Below are 23,034 nucleotides of genomic sequence, written 5' to 3' on the forward strand. Positions count from 1 at the left end.
TGAAAGCAAGGACAAATTTCTTACATGGCTGTCTCCAACTTGCTTCAATAGAACATAAACCAAGTTATGAATTATTTACTGATAAATCAGAGCCTGAAAGAACTCCATGGCTCTTTTTGCTAGGTGAATTTCCAAAAAAGAAATTAATGTGAATAGTGATAAAATGTTTAAAAGGCATGATTTAAAGCAGTGGTCCCCAACCCTTTTGGCACCAGGAACTGGCTTCATGGAAGACAATTTTTCCATGGACGGGGCTGGGAACAAAACAGTTTTGGGATAAAACTGTTCCACCTCACATCATCAGACATTAGATTCTCATAAGGAATATGTAACCCAGATCCCTTGCATGTGCAGTTCACAATAGGGTTTGAGCTGCTATGAGAATCTAATGCTGCCGATCTGATGGGAGACGGAGATCAGGCAGTGATGTTCACTGACCCACTGCTCACCTCCTGCTGTGCGGTCTGGTTCCTAACAGGCCACGGACCACTACTGGTCCGTGGCCTGGGAGTTGGGAACCCCTGATTTAAAGAGGTTATAGAATATCAACACTACTCAAAGTACAGCTATGAAACAGACTTACAACAGAGCAAGAAAGAAATCTGGCAAACAAAAACATTAGCTATCTGTGGCATGCTGAATACAGAGAATCTCCCAGTCTTTGGAAAGGTCAGGGGAAAAAAGGTGTATTGCTGAACAGTGCAGTATCAAACATTGCCACATTTATTTTATTCTCCTGGTTTTCCCTAAGCCTTCCTCTCTTACCCTGCCAAGTACACTGACAAGAACCAAGAAATATCTTCTGCAGCATTTACTAAATTAGCTAAAGGACAATAAATTAAAGTTTGCTCAATAAATAAACCTATATATCAAAGAAAGTATGTCATCTGGGCTCTTGGTTCCCTTTACACAGCCAGCTTCTGAAGTAACCAGTCCCTATGGTTTCATGGGTTTGCAGAGGAATCTATCTGTGTGGGTTTCTTTTTCCACAGCACTGATGGGGAAAGGGAAGATGAAAGGTAGGTTTTATATTCCGCTCCAGAAAGAGAACAGTGAAAACAGTTGTTCCATTAAACTGTAATTATCCATGTCCACACTACCCTTTTCTTTTTCTCAATTAAGGATACTTATGATCAAAGTTGTACCACATCCGGAAAAGCCAAGCACTCTCTGCTTTGGTAGTTCTCCTTTCATTTTCAGGAACACCCTGCAGACAGATAATATATAAATCAATATATATACGCAAAGACATGAACACATTTATTTAGAGCCATTTCTTTGGAGAATCAGAAATAGAGGCTATTATATATAAGACACTCTCCAACATGGGTAATATTGGAAATTTAATAGCTTGTATATTGCAGCTTTGGAATAAGAAATTGAAATTTTTTTCAGAACATCTCTATTACTCAGGCTGCCTGCTAATTTATGAATCTACTGTCACTTAAAAAATCATTGTGGGAGAATTCATGTCCTAAACCTGAAAGAGTTATACTGTCTATGTAATAGCACCTTAGAAGGCATCACATCAACATCCCTATGTATTTGGGAGTTGTCATGAGTCTCAAAAACAACTAACAACTTCAAAGTTGCTACTATGTTCTTGAAACACTAGCAAAATAAAAACAAGTAGGGAAATTGCATGGTAAGCCTGACCAGCTAGGAGGGAAAACTAACATAGCAAGTAGGCATCTTCTAAAATAGCTTCCAAAAATATAAACTGTGTCCTTATTTGTAACACGGTGCGGTCAGCAGTTGGGCAGTGAGGCGATCTGCTTTCAGTCCCAGCTCACTGACATTAAGTAGTTTAAGTAAGTCCCTTTCTCTCTCTGGGCCCGAATTTCTTCATGTCTAAAAACAACATGAGGGTTAGAGAATTCCGAAGGCCCTTTCTAGTGCTCATGTTCTATGGTTCCATGATTATCTTTTCTAAAAGCACAGAGTTTAGGCCGGACATAGTGGCTCATGCCTGTAATCCCAACACTTTGGGAGGACGAGGCAGATGGATCACTCGAGGTCAGGAGTTCGAGACCAGCCTGATCAACATGGCAAAACCCCGCCTCTACTGAAAACACACACAAAAAAAGAGTCAGGTGTGGTGGTGGCAGGCGCCTGTAGTCTCAGCTACCCGGAGGGCTGAGGCAAGAGAATCGCTTGAATCAGGGAGGTGGAGGTTGCAGTAAGCTAAGATTGTGTCACCGTACTCTAGTCTGGGCAACAGAGTGAAAGTCCATCACAAAAAATAAATAAATCAAAAAGCACAGAGTTTAGATTCTGGGGTTTGGCTTCTTCCTGTCCTTCCTAATGCTCAAAATAAATTTCTCTCCCCCTCAATGTGTCACGTATCAACTTATATATAACAAAAATATTTGGAAACACTGTATGGGCTTACAAAAGCTGAAGAACACCTGCAAGTCCTTTCACGTCATTAAGAGTAGCTTTGTGGGCCTCTGCCCCTTGAAGAGCAATTCATCTATAAATCTCACCACACCTGACCACATGAACACCTGTACACCCCACCCCACACACTCCGTACTTACTATGTTCCTCTGCTTTCTAGTGGACATTCAAAACATTAAAGAAACAATATAACCAAGACAGCCACAGAGTTTTTGTTTTTTTGGTTTTGTTTTTTGAGATGGAGTCTTGCTCTGTTGCCCAGGCTGGAGTGCAGTGGTGCGATCTCAGCTCACTGCAACCTCCACCTCCCAAGTTCAAATGATCCTCCTGCCTCAGCTTCCCAAGCAGCTGGGACTACAGGCACCTGCCACCATGCCCAGGGAATTTTTGTATTTTTGGTAGAGACTGGGTTTCGCCATGTTGGCCAGGCTGGTCTCGAACTCCTGACTTCAGGTGATCCACCCACCTCGGCCTCCCTATGTGCTGGGACTACAGGCATGAGCCACCACGCCCGGCCCAGCCATAGGGTTTTGAAGGCAAGGAGAAAAATTGGTCCTTTTTTCTGTATGTGACGACTGATACTCACCTACCTGGCTCTCTCCCTGTCACTCCATTTCCATTTGTCCTCTGTGGTTACAGAGGTGACACAGCTGGTGGAGACTTATACAGAGAGTGATCAAGCATTTGTCTTTTGAGCTGCATGATTAACTTTATTCTTATTTTGACACAGGGAGGAGGCACTGAGGAGTTATTACCCCTTGGACACTATCCCAGGAGCTTGGCATCATGGGAATTTATCCAGCTTGGTTTGTACAAGTATGTCAAGCCCATGGAATTCTACTTTAAGGGTCTGACCACAAGAGGCAAGTACTTACTATATCTCATATATACAATCCCATTCATTACTCAACAGCTAACAAAATCTGCATTTAGGAAATAAATCTGAGAAATGTTTTTTTTAACCTCACCCTGAAGACAAATAAACTGGGGTTTGTTTCAGACAAGAAGAATAATTGTGTTTTTAAAGAGACGCTTTCCATGTTCAAAAACCTAATTTCTGTGATTTCTTATCTAACGTCTGATACAGAGTCATATATTCAGTGGTGCTCAGAAACCATTGAAAAGCAGATGGAAAATACCAGACAAGGGTAGTCAGTCTAGAGGGCAGCCAGTTACAATGCATTCAGTCCAACAGGCTCAAGTTCATAGCAACAACTGGGAAACTGACACAACGGAAGGAAGGAAGCGAGGAAACGTGGCCAAGGCTGAGGGACAAAGTAAGAAAGTGCACTCCCCTGAACAGGCAGGGAAGACTGCCTGAACATTCAAAAGCTTCTAGGCGGTTCTCAAGGGCAGCTGCTGGTCATCCAATTTGAAAGTTACGCAGAAAGAGCAGCTGGAGTGAGACTTACATCAGAGACAAGCCGTCATGCACAAACCGAAGTGGAAAAAGCCTCCCCGTGCCAGAGGAGTCACTTGAAAACCCAGGAGTGCTTAAGAGAGTGCTCTCCTCTGGGGCAAAATCCCAGGCAGGATGGCCCAGAGACATGAAAGCTGTCACCCTTGATAACCACACACTGTGGCTAACTTGGCTTTGTCTCTGTGGAGCAGTGAGAAAAGCCAGGAATGATGTCAGTTAAAAGCCGAGGCAAAGAGGACAGGATCTAAATAGTGGCACGAAGTCTACAGTAGATTGGTTTTTTTCCAAATCACTGCACATTTGACAGAAATGCCAGGAACAACACAAACGCATATTTACCAAGTGTTCTTGGTCTGAATCAACACCAACCCTAAAGGAGAAACACAAAGAGCAAATGAGATTTGGAAGCCAAAAAAAGGTCTATTCACACATGCACATTGTCAGGCAACTACTTTCCTCAACACAGAAGCTACGGAATGGTTAATGTTTTCTTGCTTCTCTATGGCTGTTGATGCAGACTTTTGGTTCCTGCCACTTTCCTTAGCAACCACTTGGATTCTAAGGCAAGCAGGGTGTACCAATGATTCTCTTCCTGCAATCCTACTTACCAGAAAAAAAAAATAGGATTTTCTTCTCTGAATATAGGTCCACTTGAAGCGGAATCAGGGAAAGCAACACCGCCCCAGATGCTAAATAAGAACTACTGGGGTAGCTCCAAAAACAAGGCTGGCACAGTGCAGTTCTGTGAGGGAGTTGCATGTTTTTGGACCTCGCAGCTCTCCTGGCAACATTCTGTTACTATGACTGAAGAGAGGGTCCAATTACAGGTATTTCATAGGCTATTAGGACAGACATCAGCCTTGCTTCTTCACAATTCTTTCCTTATCTGCTTCAAATTCCTGCTTTCTGTATCCCAGGGAACAGCTTCATTACAAAGTTCTCTGGCTCCTCTCTATTCCCTAAACATGAGCACCCACCAATTCTGTTCATTCTTCCTCTAAATGGTCTCTCAGGTTTTCTCTTTCCTTTCCATCCCAACTGCTCAAGCACAGCCCTCATCCTGAGGCTCATAGGGTCTGTTATGGAAGCTTTTCCAGCTGCCAGCCTCTCCCTGAGAGCCAGCTGTCACCAGCATAGAACTCACTGTGTTACTCCCTTGACAAAGGACTCTGAGAGTGGCTTACCACCCAGAGAGTCAAGTCTGAAGTCCTTTGTGGGGCATTCAAGACTCTCTACAAACTAGCGCCCCCACCCCACTCCAGCCTACACCTTTCCATCCTCATTTTCCATCCTCATCTTCTACTTGCCCCATTCTAGCCATACCTGCCTACTCTTCTCCCCACATCCGTCCTCTCCTGAGCCTCCCATGCCTTTGCTCATGCTGTTCTCTCCATCTGCAATGTGCTTTCCCTCATTTCTTCTACTCGTTTTTCCAAGTTCCAAAGTAACCATTCTATGACCCCTTCAAGCAGAATCATTTTTTCCTCTGTGCATATGCAGTACTTTCTACAGCCCTTTATTATGATACTTAGCACAGTAGAGTATAGTTATTTACCTGTCAGTCTCCCCAAAAAGACTGTGAGCTCCTTGAGGGTAAAGGCCATGTCTCAATTCATCTCTGTATCCCCAGAGTCTAGCACAGTACCTGACACACAATAGGTGCTCAAATGTTTATCAATTAAATTAACTACTACAGACAACACAGAAAAAATAGCAGTATGAGAAGCTGTAGCAGTAGCATCCCAGAACATGAATAACACTGAAGGGAGAAAATGATGCAAGGCTGCATCTGGAAAGCAAAGGAATCATGGTCAAGGACTTGAAAACAGACTGTCATGACCAGATTCTTAATTCAAAGACTGGCTCATTTTTCCTTTGTTAAAAAGGCCAGGAGCTGTTTAACATCTTCTCGGTCACATTAAACTCTAACTACATTTATGCATCTTGAGTGCCATCTAGTGGTCTTGAAGATAGCACACTTGTAATACTCCCTATATTATCAGAAGCTAAGTCAATGTAATAAACATTTATAGAGCACTTATTATTTGCCAGGCACTGTACTAGGCACAGGGCATAGAAATGAATTAAACACGGCCCCTGCCCTCAAGGAACTCATAGACCAGTGGGGGAAACAGACACAACTAGGGCATAATCCCTAAGGGCTTCTCTCAGGGAGCTCTGGGTTCAAATGTGGCCTTGGCTGTTTTCTAGCTGTGTGAACTCAGTCAAGTGATGCAGTCCTTTAAATCATCATTTTATCACCTGGAAAATGGAGCTAATATCCACCATACAGAGTTGCTGCAAGGATTTAGTGAGAAAATGTATGAAAAGGTTTTAAAAGAGCACCTGAAACACCGTTAACATTAAAGAGCATCTGAAACATCATTAACACTAAGTGGTAGCTCTTACAACAGTATTATCACAAGACTGAATAAAACAAGTGCTACAATGCAGAGGCCCAATGTTGCACCAACAGAAGAGTGGTTCTGAGGGAAAAGAACGGGGGGGAAAGGAGGTGGCACTTCGCTGTGTCATTTACTGAAAGAACAATCCAGGCAGAGGGAACCGTATGAGCAAAGGCTCAGAGACACAGAAGTGCAAAGCATGTAGAGTAAATGATAGAGCCAAATGTGACTGTCACAAACTATGTGAAAGGACATAGGAATAGCTGGCTGTTTCTAATTTACTGAGGGTCCACTGTCCATATGACAGCTAAAGTGAGCCTTTTACACTATAAATGACTTCATGTCATTCCCTTGCTTTAAAATCTTCCAGGATTTCCAGTTGTATTTTAAAATCCAAATCCCTTACCATGCTCCACAAGACTATTGCGGGTCCACAAACTACAGCCTACGGGCCACATCAGTACCTCTTCTGTTTCTGTAAATCAAGTTTTACTGGGATACAACCAGGCCAATTGATTTACATATTGTCAAGGGCTGCTTTCACACTAGAGTTGAGTAGCTAAGACAGACCGTATGGCCTCCAAAGCCTGAAATATTTACTCTCTGGCCCTTTACAGTATAAGTTTGCAGACCCCTGCTTCCATAGGATCTTGCCAACCTCATTTCCTACCTACCCTTCAGTCACTATACTCTAGCCACTAGAGATTTTTCCTGTTCATTAAACAGGCCAAGTTTGCCCCCGTCTCAGGACTTTTGTACTCTTCCCTCTGCCTAGACTGCTCTCCTTCCTGATGACTGTTTAACTGGCAACATCTAGTCACTCAGGAAAGACTGAGCTCAAACGTAACCTCTCAGAGAAAACTTCCCTGGCCTCCTTTTGTAAAATACATCCCCATCCGCAGTCACTATCACAGTACCTTGCTCGATTGCCATCACAGCATTCAATATCATCTACAGTTGTCAGGTTCATTTATGTGTTGCTAGCTTATTGTATGTCTTCTCTCATTGAAGTATAGATGTTATGAGTCCAGGAACCTTTTCTGTCTTATTATAATCACTGTGCTTCTCTAGAGCAGGATTTCTTAACCTTAGCGTTTCTGACATTCTGGCCTACATAGTTCTCTGTTGGCAGGTGGCGAGGGTGGGGAGGAACCTGTCCTATGCATTGGAGCATGTTTAGCAGCATCCTTGGCCTCTACTCACTAGATGGCAGCAGCAGCCCCCTCTTCCAGTTGTGACAACCAAAAATGTCTCCATAAAGTGCCAAATGTCCCTTGGGGGGTAAAATTATCCCCAGTTAAGACGCACCGAGGCTGGGCGAGGTGGCTCAAGCCTGTAATCCCAACACTTTGGGAGGTTGAGGCAGGCGAATCACTTGAGGCCAGGAGTTTCAGACCAGCCTGGCCAACACGGTGAAACTCTATCTCTACTAAAAATACAAAAATTAGCCAGGCATGATGGTGCATGCCTGTAGTCCCAGCTACTTGGGAGACTGAGGCAGGAGAATTGCTTGAACCTGGGGGGTGGAGATTGCAATGAGCTGATACTGCATCACTGCACTCCGGCCTGGGCGACAGAGCAAGATTCTGTCTCTAAATAAATAAATAAATAAAAAGAACCACTGAGTTGAAACCTAAAACAGTGCCTGGCACCATGGCTGGTGTTCAGTAAATGCTTATCAAATGAATGAACAAAAGGTATATTTGAAATGCTGTGCTAAGAACTTTACAGATATTATTAGCTCACTGAATCCTTACAACCCAAGGAGGTAGGTACTATGACATACATGTTACAGATGAGGAAACTGAGGCTTTAAAAGGTTAGAGAGCTTGCCTAAGATTACAGAATTCGTCAGTGAAGGGGCAAGAACTCAAAGCCAAGTCTAAGTGGGCACAAATCTTAAACTTTCAGGACTTAGCAGTGCCCTTAAAACTGTACTAGACAAATTTGGGGGGGGGAGAAGCTTAAAATACACCCCCGTTCACGAAGAGGCCAAGAATAATACCGAGAAAACAAGAAGAAGCAACCTAAGACTATAAGACAATATTATATATAGTTAAGTGATAAATTATGTTACAGGACAGGCACTATGCTGCTAGACAAAGAGTTTTGACAGCTAGTGAGTAATACAGATTAGATTTTGTGTGAGTAGGTATGTTTTTGTCTTTTCTTTTTAGGGGGATGGTAAGCATAGGGATTTTGTTTGGTTTGTTCTTACATTTAATTTTTTTCTCCATAGGAAAATGAGGGAAAGTCTTCATCTACAAGCTCTTGAGAAAAGAAAGGAATTGTGTCCTTTCAAAATGTACCACGCCCATTTCTTGATGAAATTAATTTCTAAAAGAAATTAAGAAAGACTGGAGGCCGGGCGCGGTGGCTCAAGCCTGTAATCCCAGCACTTTGGGAGGCCGAGGCGGGTGGATCACGAGGTCAAGAGATCGAGACCATCTTGGTCAACATTGTGAAACCCCGTCTCTACTAATACAAAAAAATTAGCTGGGCACGGTGGCGCGTGCCTGTAATCCCAGCTACTCAGGAGGCTGAGGCAGGAGAATTGCCTGAACCCAGGAGGCGGAGATTGCGGTGAGCCGAGATCGCGCCATTGCGCTCCAGCCTGAGTATCAAGAGCGAAACTCCGTCTCAAAAAAAAAAAAAAAAAAAAAAAGAAAGACTGGAGACTCCTCTGCCTGCCAATTAATTATCCAGATGACCTTGAACAACTCAGAACCTTTCCAAGCCTCTATTTCATCACTTGGAAAATGGAGTTATCATGTTTGGATAAATATGTAAAATGTACTTAGCATGATGCCCAGCACATAGTAAGTGTTCAATAAATGCCAGGTCCTCCCTGAAGTAATAATTAAGGTTAGAAGAACATTATTTTTGTGTATTTTACACTATGCACAATAAAAGCACAGAAATGATAAGGGATTTGAATAGTAAAGAGAAATTAAGACAATAATAACAACATTCAAAGTGTGATTTAGGGCTGGCTGGTATTTAGAATGTTTTAAAAAAGGCATAATAGAATGAAAAAAAATGGAGGACAGGATCTCTAAAGTGTGAAATAACTGTTTTCTCTAATGAGCCCTATGTATTCTGGAAGCTTGGTAGCTCTTAATGTCTATGAAGTTTCAGCCAAACACAGAACTAAAATCTACAAAGGCTTTAACAGCATAGGCTGCTGTATCCATGGAAACAAATGCAGAACTCTTGAGATACAAGGGAGCTTTCAAATTGAATACATTAACTGGTACACATTTAAGACTAAGACCTCAAGATCTCGGCTTTGGATTGTTAGGTTAAAAACAGTGCTGAAAAAAAAACAACAGTGCTGATGAGAAAAAGGATAATATCTAGTAGTGATTAGGGTTGGGGTAAACTGCACTGTCTCATACGTTGCATGTGGAAGACAAGTTTTTGATCTGACCTAGTGGTATCGATCAAAAGCCTTAAATATATACATATATTTTGAGCAAGCAATTTCATTTCTAGACATGCATTCTACGAAAATAATCAAACAAGTACACAGTGGTGTATACATTTAAGAATGTTCACGTTGTTAATGGTAATAGTAATAGCAAAATCCTCAAACGGTAATGGTAATAGGAGAATCCTAGAAACAATACAGAAGTCCAGCAACAGGGATTTGATTAAATGAATCAGGACATATGCAGCCATTAAAACAACGATGTAAATATATTCACAATGAAAATGTCCATGCTATATTACATTTAAAAATCAGGCTACAAGAGTACCTTTAGTGTTGCCCCTTTTTGTTAAAAATATGTATTATGTATAGCAAACGGTCTGGAAAGATATCCCTCAAAGTGTTAACAATGAATTTTCTTTTTCTCTTAAATATATATTTTCCTTTTTGTGTACTACATATTACACATTTTTTAAAAGGAAAATATAATTACAGATTCACCAAAGCTTAAAAATTGAAAACGGGCAGAGAAAATAAACCAAATTAAAGTTTAATCTTAAAATGAGGTCTCTAGTTGGTAATTACCTGATATGCAAGCATGAGAGCATTGCAGTGGTGCCGCCGCCAAATACCCACACAGTAAAAAACACAATCAGAAGCGTGGTGCTGAACATCATTTGCCGTGCGTAAGTGGCAGTATCCCGAATGGCCAAGGCAAATGCCATTGCACCGCGAAGGCCTACAAAGGAACAGAAAAGGTATTTCTTCAATAACTCATTGCGAATCCAGGCTTCATAAATTCAGAGCAAGAAAGCACATTCTGAAAACTTAGAAGCATGTGAACAAATATGCAGTAAATAGTAACATACTTAAATATGTACAGGCCGGGTGCAGTGGCTCACAACTGTAATCCCAGTACTTTGGGAGGCCGAGGCAGGTGGATCACCAGAGGTCAGGAGTTCAAGACCAGCCTGGCCAAATAGTGAAGCCCCATCTCTACTAAAAATACAAAAATTAGCCAGGTGTGGTGGCACATGCCTGTAATCCCAGCTACTCGGGAGGCTGAGGCAGAAGAATTGCTTGAACCAGGAAGGCAGAGGTTGCAGTGAGCCGAGATCACACCACTGCATTCCAGTCTGGGTGACAGAGTGAGACTCTGTCTTGAAAAAAAAAAAAAAAACACGTACAAATAGAAATAGAATTTGTATATGATACTGACTGACATGCATTGATGTTTTTTTAATAATTTTTAAAATTCATTTTTCATTTCCGAACAGTAAAATTCACTCTTTTTGGTCTACAGCTACATGAGTTTTGGCAAATTCATAGAGGTGAGTGTAACTACTACTACAGTCGAAACACAGAATGGTTTCATCATCCCTCCCCTTGTCAAATTTCTTTGCATTACCCTTTTTCAGTCTAACCTCTCATCACTCCATCAAACCCCTGGCAACCACTGATGTATTCCACATCACTATGATTTTGTCGTTTTGTGAATGTCATTTGAACGGAATCACACAGCAGGTAGCCCTTCAAGACTGGCTTCTTGCACTTAGCACAATGTCTCTGAGATTTATCCATGCTGTATGGGTAAATTGTTTGTTCCTTTTAGTGCCGAGTAGTATTCCATAGCATGGATGTATCACAGTTTGATTAGCTATTCACCCATTGAGAGACAGACAAGTGGGTTATTTCCAGGTTTTGGCAATTATGAATAGAACTGCTATAAACATTCACCTACAGGTTTTTGTTTGAAAATGACTTCATCTTTATCTTTCTCACTTTGTGTGACATAATTCTGAACCAAGGATTTAGAACCAGAATATGAAGAAATTCCCACAGAAGGCAATGGGATGCTATAATTTTTTTTCTATTCAAGGATGCAACTTCAATGTTTAAAGGAGTATTACACGCCAGGCATGATTACTCATGTCTATAATCCTAGCACTTTGGAAGGCTGAGGTGGGTGGATTACCTGAGGTCAGGAGTTTGTGACCAGCCTCGCCAATATGATGAAACCCCATCTTTACTAAAAATAAAAAAATTAGCTGGGCTTGGTGGTGGTTGCCTGTAATCCCAGCTACTTGGGAGGCTGAGGCATGAGAATTACTTGAACCTGGGAGGCAGAGGTTGCAGTGACTCAAGATTGTGCCACTGCACTCCAGCCTGGGTAACATAGTGAAACCGTGTCTCAAAATAAATAAATAAATAATATAAAAATAACGGAGTATTATATTACCAGCGTAACATCTCAGTGTTACATCAAGCTGGCATATGCATTGTGAATGGTTGCTTGTGATGGGCAAGAGAAGAAAATCATAACTTACCAGCAAACATCATCATATGTTGAAAATTTGATCCAATCTTACTTCTTCTACCCAAATTAAGTAAGAGGGACAAGGGGTAAATATTGGCAGCTCTTCCCAAGAAAATAGCAACCTAAAATTATTAATAGGTTAAGGATAATTTCATTTTACTATTAATATTATTTAGACTATGCATTCCAGATGGTGAAAGACTATTTTAGGGAACTCAATTTCTAATACACAGTCCCTTGGTTCCATTGCCTAACATAGCATTGTCCAAATAGAACTTTCTGCAACAATAGAAATTGTCTGTATCTGCAGTGTCCAATTCAGTGAGCACCTGAAATGTGGCTAGTGTGATGAAGGAACTGAAAATTTAATTTTATTTCATTTTAATTACTTCAAATTAAAATAATCATATTTGGCTAGTTGCTACCAAATTGGACAGAGCAGGTGTACCATGCAGGAAATTTACTAGCTGAAGAGAAACATGTTTAAAAGAGGAGTTTCTTTACTATACTTTTAAGATTATTAATAGAATAAGTTGGCTGGGTGCAGTGGCTCATGCCTGTAATCCCAGCATTTTGGAAGGCTGAGATGGGCGGATCACTTAAGGTCAGGAGTTCGAGACCAGCCTGGCCAACATGGTGAAACCCCGCCTCTACTGAAAATATACAATTTAGCCAGGTGTGGTGGTGCATGCCTGTAATCTCAGCTCATGCCTGTAATCTCAGCTATTCGGGAAGCTGAGACAGGAGAATTGCTTGAACCTGGGAGGCAGAGATTGCAGTGAGCCGAGACTGCACTATTGCACTCCAGCCTGGGCAACATGAGCGAAGCTCCGGCTCAAAAAAAAAAAAAATAATAAAATTTTAAAAATAAATGATTGAATAAAACAATACATGAGGAAGAATAGATAAATGTCCCGTGTGAAAAAATCCAAATAATTTTGCTGATACTCTGTCCTCAAGGAGGTGGAACCTAACTCCCGATTCCTCAATCCTTGCCCATAGCAACTTCCTGCCAAGCATAGAGAGGGGGTAAATGGGTAACTTTATAATGGATAAATCTAACAAACACTATCTCAACCAAGTGATTAAGACTATCATCAACATTATTAAGTATGTACCCTTGATATGATGTGATGAGAATGGCATTTACCTCTGTGGTCCTCTTCCCGAACAACACGTAACTCCAGTCTAATCATGGGGAAAATATCAGACAAGTTCCAACTGCAGGACGTTCTACAAAATACATGGCTAGTACCCCTCAAAACTGTCAAGGGTCACCAAAAACAAAGAACACACATGAGAAACTGTCACAGTCAGGCAGAGCCTAAGGGGACATGACAACTAAATGTAATGTGGTATCCTGGATGGGACCCTGGAATAGAAAAGGACATTAGGGAAAAACTATGGAAATCAGAATAAAGTTTGAACTTTAGTTAATAATAATATATCAATATTAGTTCATTCATTGTGACAAACGTACCATGCTAATATGTTAATAATAAGGGAAACTAAGTGTAGAGCATATAAGAACTTTCTGCATTATCTTCCTAATTTTTTTTTAGACGGAATATAGCTCTATTGCCCAGGCTGGAGTATGATGGCACAATCTCGGCTCACTGCAACCTCTGCCTCCTGGGTTCAAGTGATCCTCCCGCCTCGGCCTCCCAAAACGCTGGGATTACAGGCGTGAGCCACCACATCCAGTCTATCTTCACAATTTTTCTATAAACCTAAAATCATTCTAAAATTAAAAAAAAAATTTTAAGTGATTTTCTAAAAAGAAAAGAAAACATAACCACTAACCAGGCGGGCCAATGTGGCAGTGACTGCTAGTTCCCCACAACATCTGTTCTTGCTTTCTTCCTTGGTAGTTTGCACTCCTCCCTTTCATCTTTACACAGCCACCGAGAGAAATAATGTAATTCCTAGCCTCCCTTGTGAGTAGGTGTAACCAATGATGTTAAGTGGAAGGGACGTGTGCACATTCTGGGTCAAGCCCCTGAAGGCAACTGACAGACAGGGGTGAGCCACCTTGGATTGTAAGAACAAGGGCAAGTCCCTAAGGATGTTAGCAACAATGCTGCTTCAGTCCCTGGTGATCCTATGCAGCAGAACTGCCACATCAGTTCAGACTTTTAGATAAGAAAGAAATGTCTATGTTGTTTAAACCTGGATTAGTTTGTGTCTTTTCACATGAAACCAAACCTACATCCTAACTAATATAGCCAGAAATAGAGCAACTCTCTCCTGTTAAGAGGCCATTTTCATGGTAGGATTTTGTATTGAGGAATTTTAATTCCTAACAGACTCAGAAACCTATAGAGAATATTTAGCTTTGTTTCCAGATTAAGTATAGTGGATCAAGCCACTTGACTGCTCAAAATTTTCTCCAAGATTAGCAGGACATTAAGTTACTGATCTCATGGTTGTCTTTCAGCTAAGATCTCCTATTGACAGTACTTTATTTTTTATTTTTTGCCTAAAGTTCATTTGCAGACTAAGGCTCTGCAGAATGGTATTTCAGTAAAACTTCACTTCTAACAGAGATCCGAAAGTTTTGGTGTTTTTTTTCCATTTTTTTTTATTGTATTTTAGGTTTTGGGGTACATGTGAAGAACATGCAAAATTGTTGCATAGGTATGTGACCTAGAGTTTTAATTAAAAAAAAAAAAAAACTTCTAATATCTTTGGCAAATTCTTCATTCTGAGGTGGGGTTTTAAAATATGTCTTTTGAAAATTCTTTATTCAAACATTCCGTCTGGCCACAATTGCTCCTTCCATATTTTGTGTTCAACTATCCCACTCTGATCATTCTTCCACAGCACTGAGACTTTCAGTCCAAAGATCCCTATACTCTTTCCTTAAACAATGTCTTCTTTCCTCACTTCCCTTCTTACTATCATGTTAATAACACCCTTTAATGTTATTTATTTATTTATTTATTTATTTTAAAGACGGGGTTTCACCATGTTGGTCAGGCTGGTCTTGAACTCCCGACCTCAGGTGATCTGCCCGCCTTGGCCTCCAAAGTGCTTGGATTACAGGCGTGAGCCACCACGCCCGGCCCCGTTAATGTTATTTAAACATTAAATGAAGTGTTTAGATTGCATCAGTCATGTAATAACACCATGATCTCTCGTCCTTCTGTTTTCATTGCATCCACTTGAAAAAACTCCAAATCTGGAAAGAGCCAACTATCTGTTTTTTCCATGCTTACAGTAAGTACTGTTGGACAAAGTCATTCAATGGGGCAGATTGGTTCTACTGCTAGTGCCTATTCCTCAAACACAATGAATCCCTAGTACTTCTTAGCAGCCCTGTTGCGTTTCTTTGGCCAACTTATTCTCCCACTCTCTACAACAACTATTTCACAAACTTCCACTTTCATCAAAATCCCCATGCTCTGTGTAAGCCAGCCTCCAAGGTAGTACCTAACCATCCCTGCCTCTTAGTATTCACACCTTCGTATAATCTCCACCCACACTGTACCAGGTTGGTCTGTATAACCAACAGAATATTGTAGAAGTCATGCTGGCACGTCTCTTCAAAGATTAGGTTATAAAAGGCACCTCAGCTTTCATTTTAGGGCTCTCTCAGCTCACTCAGTTTGGGGGAAGCCATGGTGTAAGCTGCCCTATGAAGATGTCCATGTGGAGAAGAATAGAAGCCTCTTGCTGACACGATGTGAGCTGAGCAAGCTTGGAGTGGATTCCCTGGCCCTAGTCAAGTCTTGAGAAAGTACAGTCCCGGCCAAGAGCACAACAGCAACCTCTTGAGAGATCCTGGAGCCAGAAGCACCCAGCTAAGCTGCTCCAGGATTCCTGACCCTCAGAAACCGTGTGAGATAATAAACGTCTGTTGTTTTAAGCTGCTAAATTTAAGTTACACAATAGATAACTGATACACTCCCCAACTCCCTATCTTAGTCTCAGCAGATAATCTCACCTCCTACTTAACAGATAAACATAGAAGGCATCAGACAGGAGCTCCATCTTACAAATGTGCCTTTATCTGTACATACCCTATCCTCTCCTGTAGCAATGGTGGAGCTGTCTCTCCTCCCAGTGAAGGCAAAATTTCTCTCTACATGCTTTGGATTTCATTCCTGCCCTCTCAAGAGGCTTTCACTATTGCCTCTTCTCTTTCATATACTCAGTTTCTTCCTTCAACTGCAACTGTTTTTTTTTTTTTTTTTTTTTTTGAGACAGGGTCTCGCTTTGTCACCCAGGGTGGAGTGCAGTGACATAATCATGGCTCACTACAGTCTCGAACTCCTGGGCTCAAGTAATCCTTCTACCTTAGCCTCCCAAGTAGCTGGGACTACAGGCATGTGCCACCAAACCTGGCTAATTTTTAAAATTTTGTTTGTAAAGATGGGGTCTCGCTATGTTGCCCAGGCTGGGGTTTTTTAAGACTCTTTGTATATATGCGAGAGAAAGAGAGAGGGAGAGAGAGGGGTTGAAGGAGGGAGAGAAAGTGGCCTCATTTAACGTTTCCTCATCTTTCACCTATTGCCCTGTGGCAGAGACTGCTAACTGTTCCCCAGTGTCCAACCTCTCCATCCCTGTAGTAATAAAGGGAAAACACTTATCTTTTGGGATTGGCAAAACAGTAGGACACTTGTCTGTCATTTTAATCTGTCAACACTATTTGTGCAAAAAATACAAATTGAAATAGAATATAATAAAATAACTATAAAAAAAGAGCTAGAATCTTTGTTTTACTCAGAGAAAAACTGCATATATTTAAATGTATTCTTATCAACCACATACCCAAAACCCACATGAAAAATCTCAATTAAAAATACTTTTCAAAATAAAACACGTAATAAAGGATACAAATGCTCCCACTACAAATGTTGGGTTAAAGACATGGTTCTGGAAGGTGAACAGTGTCAGCCCCATGTAGGAGAAGATGAAATTCTCTGCCAAGAAATTGAGAAGCTCAAACAACTGAAACGAAATTGTAAAAGATTAGTCCAGGAAATAAGTTATATAATTTGAAAACATGAGTATTACTAAGATAATAAAACAGACACTCAAATATATAAAGTTCATACATACACACACAATATGTGGTTTGGAAGGGAGCAAATGTGGAGATGACATTTCTAGTCCTGCAGAAAAAGCCAGAAACGGCTGGGTGCGGTGGCTCATGCCTGTAATCCCAGCACTTTGGGAGGCAAGCAGATCACCTGAGGTGGGGAGTTCGACATCAACCTGACCAACATGGTGAAACCCCATCTCCACTAAAAATACAAAAGTTAGCCGGGCATGGTGCCGTGCACCTGTAATCCCAGCTACTTGGGAGGCTGAGGCAGGAGAATCACTTTAATCTGGGAGGCAGAGGTTGTGGTGAGCCGAGAGAGTGCCATTGCACTCTAGCCTGGGCAACAGAGTGAGATCCTGTCTCAAAAACAAAAAAGAAAAAAGAAAAAAAAAGGAAAAATACAAAAAATTAGGCAGGCGTGGTGATGCATGCCTATAATCCCAGCTACTCAGGAGGCTGAGGCAGGAGAATCACTTGAACCCAGGAAGCAGAGGTTGCAGTGAGCCATTATATTCCAGCCTGGGCAACAGAGTGAGACTCTGTCTCAAAAAAAAAAGCCAGAAACATTGCCCCTTTACTTTCCCCAGTCAGCTTCCCTTCTCCAAAGCCCCATCTTCAGTTATTCCTCTCCTCCTCCTCCAAACTCTGTCAATTTTTCTTTAGGAATATTCCTTGTGTCCCTCCTACTGCCCTAGTCAAACTTTCGCCACTTCCTACCCATAATGATGAAAAAGGACCTCTAATCATCCCTCATCCTCCAGCTCCCCCAAACCAATGAATCTCTAAAAATTATAGTTTCAAGATACTTTCCTCTTGTAAGCTATAAGATTCATTTCAACCTTTTTTATCCTGGCAGAGAGTGCTTCGTGAGAACTCTTGTATTCCCGGCTTGCCCTGTGACTTCACTTTTTGCATGGGTCTTACCCTCGTGTAGGGAGTAAGCATCCTATAGATCAGGTTTCCACATTATGGAAGAGAACGATCTATAGGATAGCAGAACTATCTGTGGGGAGAACTAAACCCTGTGTCCTCCCCTGCTGCCTGCCCACTCCACCCTATTCACATCATAGCCTTGGCAAAGGTATATGATACTTGCTGAATGAAGTTAAGGTCCTTCATAATGTGGTATCCCTCTGGCCACCAGTTATCTACAATGGCTTATTACTACAAGCCCTCTGCCACATAACAGAATAGTGGTTAAGAACATGGGCTTAGGAATCAAAATGCCAGCCAGGCGCTGTGGCTCATGCCTGTAATCCCAGCACTTTTGGAGGCCAAGGCGGGCGGATCACCAGGTCAGGAGTTCAAAACCAGCCTGGCCAATATGATGAATCCCTATTTCTACTAATAATACAACAATTAGCCAGGCGAGGTGGTGCACGCCTGTAGTCTAGCTACTCAGGAGGCTGAGGCAGGAGAATAGCTTGAACCCAGAAGGCAGAGGTTGTAGTGAGCTGAGATTGCACCACTGCACTCCAGCCTGGGCAACAGAGCAAGATTCTGTCTCAAAAAAAAAAAAAAAAAAGAGAAAGAAAATGTCTAGATTTGAGCCCCGTCTTCCCCTTTGCTGGATGTGTGACTTTGGGCAAATTAGTTAATTTCTTTAAATCAGGGTTGCCTTATTACCAAAAAATGAGAAAATTAAAATAAGTAAGTACATATTTAATTTTCTTTAAATGATTGAATATGCTATTATTACTATTTATTGATACTTAATGATAACAGCTACACCTTTTTCAGTTTTTACCGTGTGTCTGATACTATACTATGCACTTCATATGCATTATCTCATTTTAATCCCAACGCAACTCAGTGAGGTAGGTACTATCATTATGTCCATTTTCAGAGATGGCAAAACTGAAACAGAGAAGTTATGGAACTTGCTCCTGCTCACACAGCCAGCAAGGAGTAGAACCAGGATTTAAAAGGATACAGTGACTCCAAAGTCCCAGCTTTGCTCTGCAACACAGAGATCGGCAAACTTTCCTATGAATGGACAGAGTAAACATGAGGGGATTTGCAGGCCAAGAGGTCTCTGTCCACTGCTTTTATGCCAGTGGAGCATAAAAGCAGCCATAGACTATACACTTTTTAAAAAATGAGTGTGGCTGTGTGCCAAGAAAATCTTACTGGTAGACACGGAAATGTGAATTTCACATAACTGTGATGGGTCACAAAATGTTCTTCTTTTGATCTTTTGCCAACCAATTAAAAATGGATGGAAAGAAAACTACTCTTAGCTCACTGACTGGCAAGGGCTGGATGTGGCCTGAGGGCTGGCGTCAGCCAACCTTTGCTCTACACTTTACTGCCTTCTTTTGATTCCTGCCTTTATCTGTACTGCTTCCCCTAGGCCTTCCCAAATCCTCCCCATCCTTCTAAGGGTACTGTTTCTTCTAGGATAGCTTTCCAGATCCTCAAGCCTCAAACCATTTCCCCTACTTCTCTGATGTCTTCTGTGACATATAATCTGAAGTACACAATCTAGGATTCCTATTCATCATATTTTTTAAATGTACATAAGCTTCGTATCATCAACAACACTGGGAGCTCTTACGCTGTTCTTGTTTTTTTTGCTTGTTTTGTTTTGTTTTTTGAGACGGAGTCTTGCTCTGTTGTCCAGGCTGGAGTATAGTGGCACAATCTCGGCTCACTGCAACCTCAGACTCTCAGGTTCAAGAGATTCTCCTGCCTCAGTCTCCCGAGTAGCTGGGACTACAGGCATGTGCCACCACATCTAGCTAATTTTTGTATTTTTAGTAGAGACGGGGTATCACCATGTTGGCCAGGCTGGTCTCAAACTCCTAAGCTCAGGTGATCCGCCCACCTCAGCCTCCTAAAATGCTGGGATTACAGGAGTGAGTCACCACACCCGGCCTGTTCTTGTTTTTTATTCCCTACCCATAACCTGGAAAATTTGGACCCAGCCCCACCCCTACTCTCTCCACCACCAGCTGATTTTCTTCTCTATACTTATTGCACTGAATTAATTTGTAACAAAGATTTTTAACCCCCAATGTGTATGCTTGGGGGAAAAAAACCTAATCTCTATTGAGGGGCTGGGGAAAAGCACAGGTCATAAACTTGATTTATGGCTCCAGCAGAAAGTAGTAGTACCGTTGCTCCTGCTTTTAGCACCACTCCTTTTCAGGAGAATCCAACAACATTCTTGTCGTTTGGCAAAATGTAAACCTTCTGTTTCTCACTATAGCCATAGTCAAATATGCACCTGTTTCTATTCCAGACACCACATTTTGTTCATGTATTTGTCTCATATACCTCCTAAGACTGGAAAATCCTATTCCTATTTCCTTTGTAATTCCCTTCAGATACCCTGCACAACTGATCATTCGATACCAAATAAAGCCAGACTACTGACTAGTCCCCTGACATTCCTGGAAACAGTAGCTTTGCAATACCTAAGCAAAGACTGAAGGAAGTTCATCTTCTTTGAGTAGGTCTAGTCAGATCAGAAGTTAATCTTATCTACGTCACACAACAGTAGTTTGAGTAAAACCAGAGTGAGCTTCCAAAACATTCCCCTTAAAAGCCATTAAATTGGGAAAACACTGAGAGAAAAGGAAGCTACTTCACTGGTTATTGAAGCCACAATAATAACAGTCCCTGGCTATTCTGCTGATATATTTCCACCCTAAATGCTATCACTCTTCAGTTTACCAATCCCACCTACTTTTACAGTCAAACGAATAGGAGCTGAAATTAGTTGATATCACCAAAAACAGATCAAAGACTATTTTTTTTTCTTTTTTTAGTAAAAAAGACTTCTATTTCGCTGAAAGAAGGAAAAGCCTATTCACAAACAATTATTAAGTTCCTCTTACCTGTTTAGTTCTGTGCTGTGACTCTGTGGACAAATTATTATATGTATAATGTGCTTGTGTGATGCCACAAAACAATACTGCAACCACACCTATAAAGACAACAAATTCCAAGTTCATATAAAAGGATGGTTCCTACCTTTTCTATTGAGGTTCCCTCTTCACAGTAGATTATATGCTTTGTCTTGAAATTCTCATTTGTGACTTACTTTGTTAACAGGAACCACTTCCACTGAAAATTTTTTTTATATTCTAAAGTGACAGTCTAAATCCCAACCACAACAAGTATGTTCAAATACTAATGGAGCTGATTCACTTGGAGCAAAATTGACTGGCAAAGTCACTCCTTGTAAGGGTTGACAATCAAAAGGAGCAAGTCACCCACCTGTGAAGCCCCATGCTTCAGCCAAGAGGAAGGTACTCCAGGACATCAAGAAGAACAGGCCTGTCTCCAACAACTGGAACTCCCGTAATTTGGTGAACTTTGTCACGTAAGACTGTTAAGGTTGGTAATGAGATCTTGTAACACAAAAGTGTGACTAGAAAAAATAACAGTTTAAGCAAGGCAACCATGAAAGAAGGGTTCTGTAGCTTCTCTAACACAAAAGTCCCAGAATAAGGAAGAACCACCTGAGTGGGAAACTTTTAAAATGAACATCTTATTGAGGATTCAGCTGCCTTCCCTTCAGTGAGGAAGCCTTACGGCTTAGCCACTCCAGTTGTTTCATGGGTATCACATACCTTGCCATAAATCATGCAGTGAAGGACAGGTAGAGTCAGGAGTAACAGATCAGATCTACAACATGCCACCTCTATTAATCTGAGACCCAAAGCTAGACAGCTTCCATAGCAATTTACATTTATAAAAACACATAATTTCCAAGAGATTTCACACTAATTTGATCCTCTACCACCTCTGTGATATAGAGCATTCATTCCATGGTGAAGAAATTGAGGCACTTCACTGACTTACACTAGTTTAACAAGCATCTGTTAGCTGACAGTGAAACGGCCTGTGCCAAATTGCGACCAATCTCAGGCTAGAATCTAGAGTCATTTCCACAACTAGGCACTACAACAAAATGATTAACAAGATATACTCTCTACCCTCAAGGAACCAGTAATGGGGAAGAGATACTATCTGTCTTGGCGTCACCTTCAAAACTCTTTTTACTGCTGCTTTATTCCTCAGTTCACCTATAAAAAGCCATAAAAGAAGCGTCTTCCAGCACAAGGTTGAAGTATAACCAATTAAAAGGTACTTACCAAAGAAGAATGTCTCCACTTTGTACAAGTATCACAGAAGTTTTAAAGTTGGAAACTCTTTAGACATCATCTAGTCCCACTCCTCTTTCCTACCGTCCCTACCCTCCACTTTCCTTCACTGAGAGCCAAAGAGGTGAAGTGTCAAAGCTTCTATCATGTTTGTGTCTGCCACTATCCCGAAAACTCCAGGGAGGTAGGGGTCATGTTTGTCTTCTTTAGCTTTGATATACAGAGCGCAGCCATGTAGCAGGTGATCAAGACATGTCTTCTGACTTTTTGTTTTGGGTTGGGAGTTTAAAATTTGTTTTTACGCCAGGCATGGTGGCTCACGCCTGTAATCCCAGAACTTTGGGAGGCCGAGGTGGGTGGATCACTTGAGGTCAGGAGTTCGAGACAAGCCTGGCCAACATGGTGAAACCCCGTCTCTACTAAAAATACAAAAATCTTCCTGGGCATGGTGGTGAGCACCTGTAATCCCAGCTATGCGGGAGGCTGAGGCAGGAGAATCGCTTGAACCCGGGAGGCGGAGGTTGCAGCAAGCCAAGATTGCACCATTGCACTCCAGCCTGGGTGAAAGAGCGAGACTCCATCTCAAAATAAATAAATAAAGAAAAAAAATAAAATAAAATTTATTTTTATAGATTCAGAAGCACAAGTGCAGATTTACTACATGGATGTATTGAATAGTGGTGAAGTCCAGGATAAAATGGTCTTTGCATGAACACAAGAATAACTTGCCCAGTATTTCAGTAGCTAACTAGTGGTAGTACCAAGACTACAACTCAGGTCCTTTGGGCTCCCTGTTCAGGGCTCTAGAGTACACAGTTAAAATTGGGAGAGCTGAGATGAACTCTTACATATCCTAACCAGGGAACCACATTTTGTTCATTTGGCATTGCTGCTGTAC

The 23,034-nt window shown here is 41.4% G+C and overlaps 1 protein-coding gene across 2 annotated transcripts in view; it reads right to left on the reverse strand.

Moving 5' to 3' along the window:
• Nucleotides 1–23,034, reverse strand: part of SLC9A6 (solute carrier family 9 member A6) — a 60,948-nt gene that overhangs the window by 12,824 nt on the left and 25,090 nt on the right. The window contains exons 8-15 of one of the 2 annotated variants that reach the window (XM_012472317.3): nucleotides 21,247–21,352; nucleotides 20,865–20,953; nucleotides 16,812–16,925; nucleotides 11,983–12,094; nucleotides 10,241–10,394; nucleotides 5,376–5,465; nucleotides 4,160–4,190; nucleotides 1,128–1,207 (exon numbers count right to left, since the gene is read on the reverse strand). In XM_012472317.3, the coding sequence (XP_012327740.1) occupies nucleotides 1,128–1,207; nucleotides 4,160–4,190; nucleotides 5,376–5,465; nucleotides 10,241–10,394; nucleotides 11,983–12,094; nucleotides 16,812–16,925; nucleotides 20,865–20,953; nucleotides 21,247–21,352 (776 nt within the window). The remainder of the gene's footprint in view (nucleotides 1–1,127; nucleotides 1,208–4,159; nucleotides 4,191–5,375; nucleotides 5,466–10,240; nucleotides 10,395–11,982; nucleotides 12,095–16,811; nucleotides 16,926–20,864; nucleotides 20,954–21,246; nucleotides 21,353–23,034) is intronic. The other variant, XM_012472318.2, reaches the window with a different exon arrangement.

Source organism: Aotus nancymaae, unplaced genomic scaffold (genome assembly GCF_030222135.1).
Source record: "Aotus nancymaae isolate 86718 unplaced genomic scaffold, 86718_ANA_hifiasm-v0.15.2.pri h1tg000004l, whole genome shotgun sequence".
NCBI lineage: Eukaryota > Metazoa > Chordata > Mammalia > Primates > Aotidae > Aotus > Aotus nancymaae.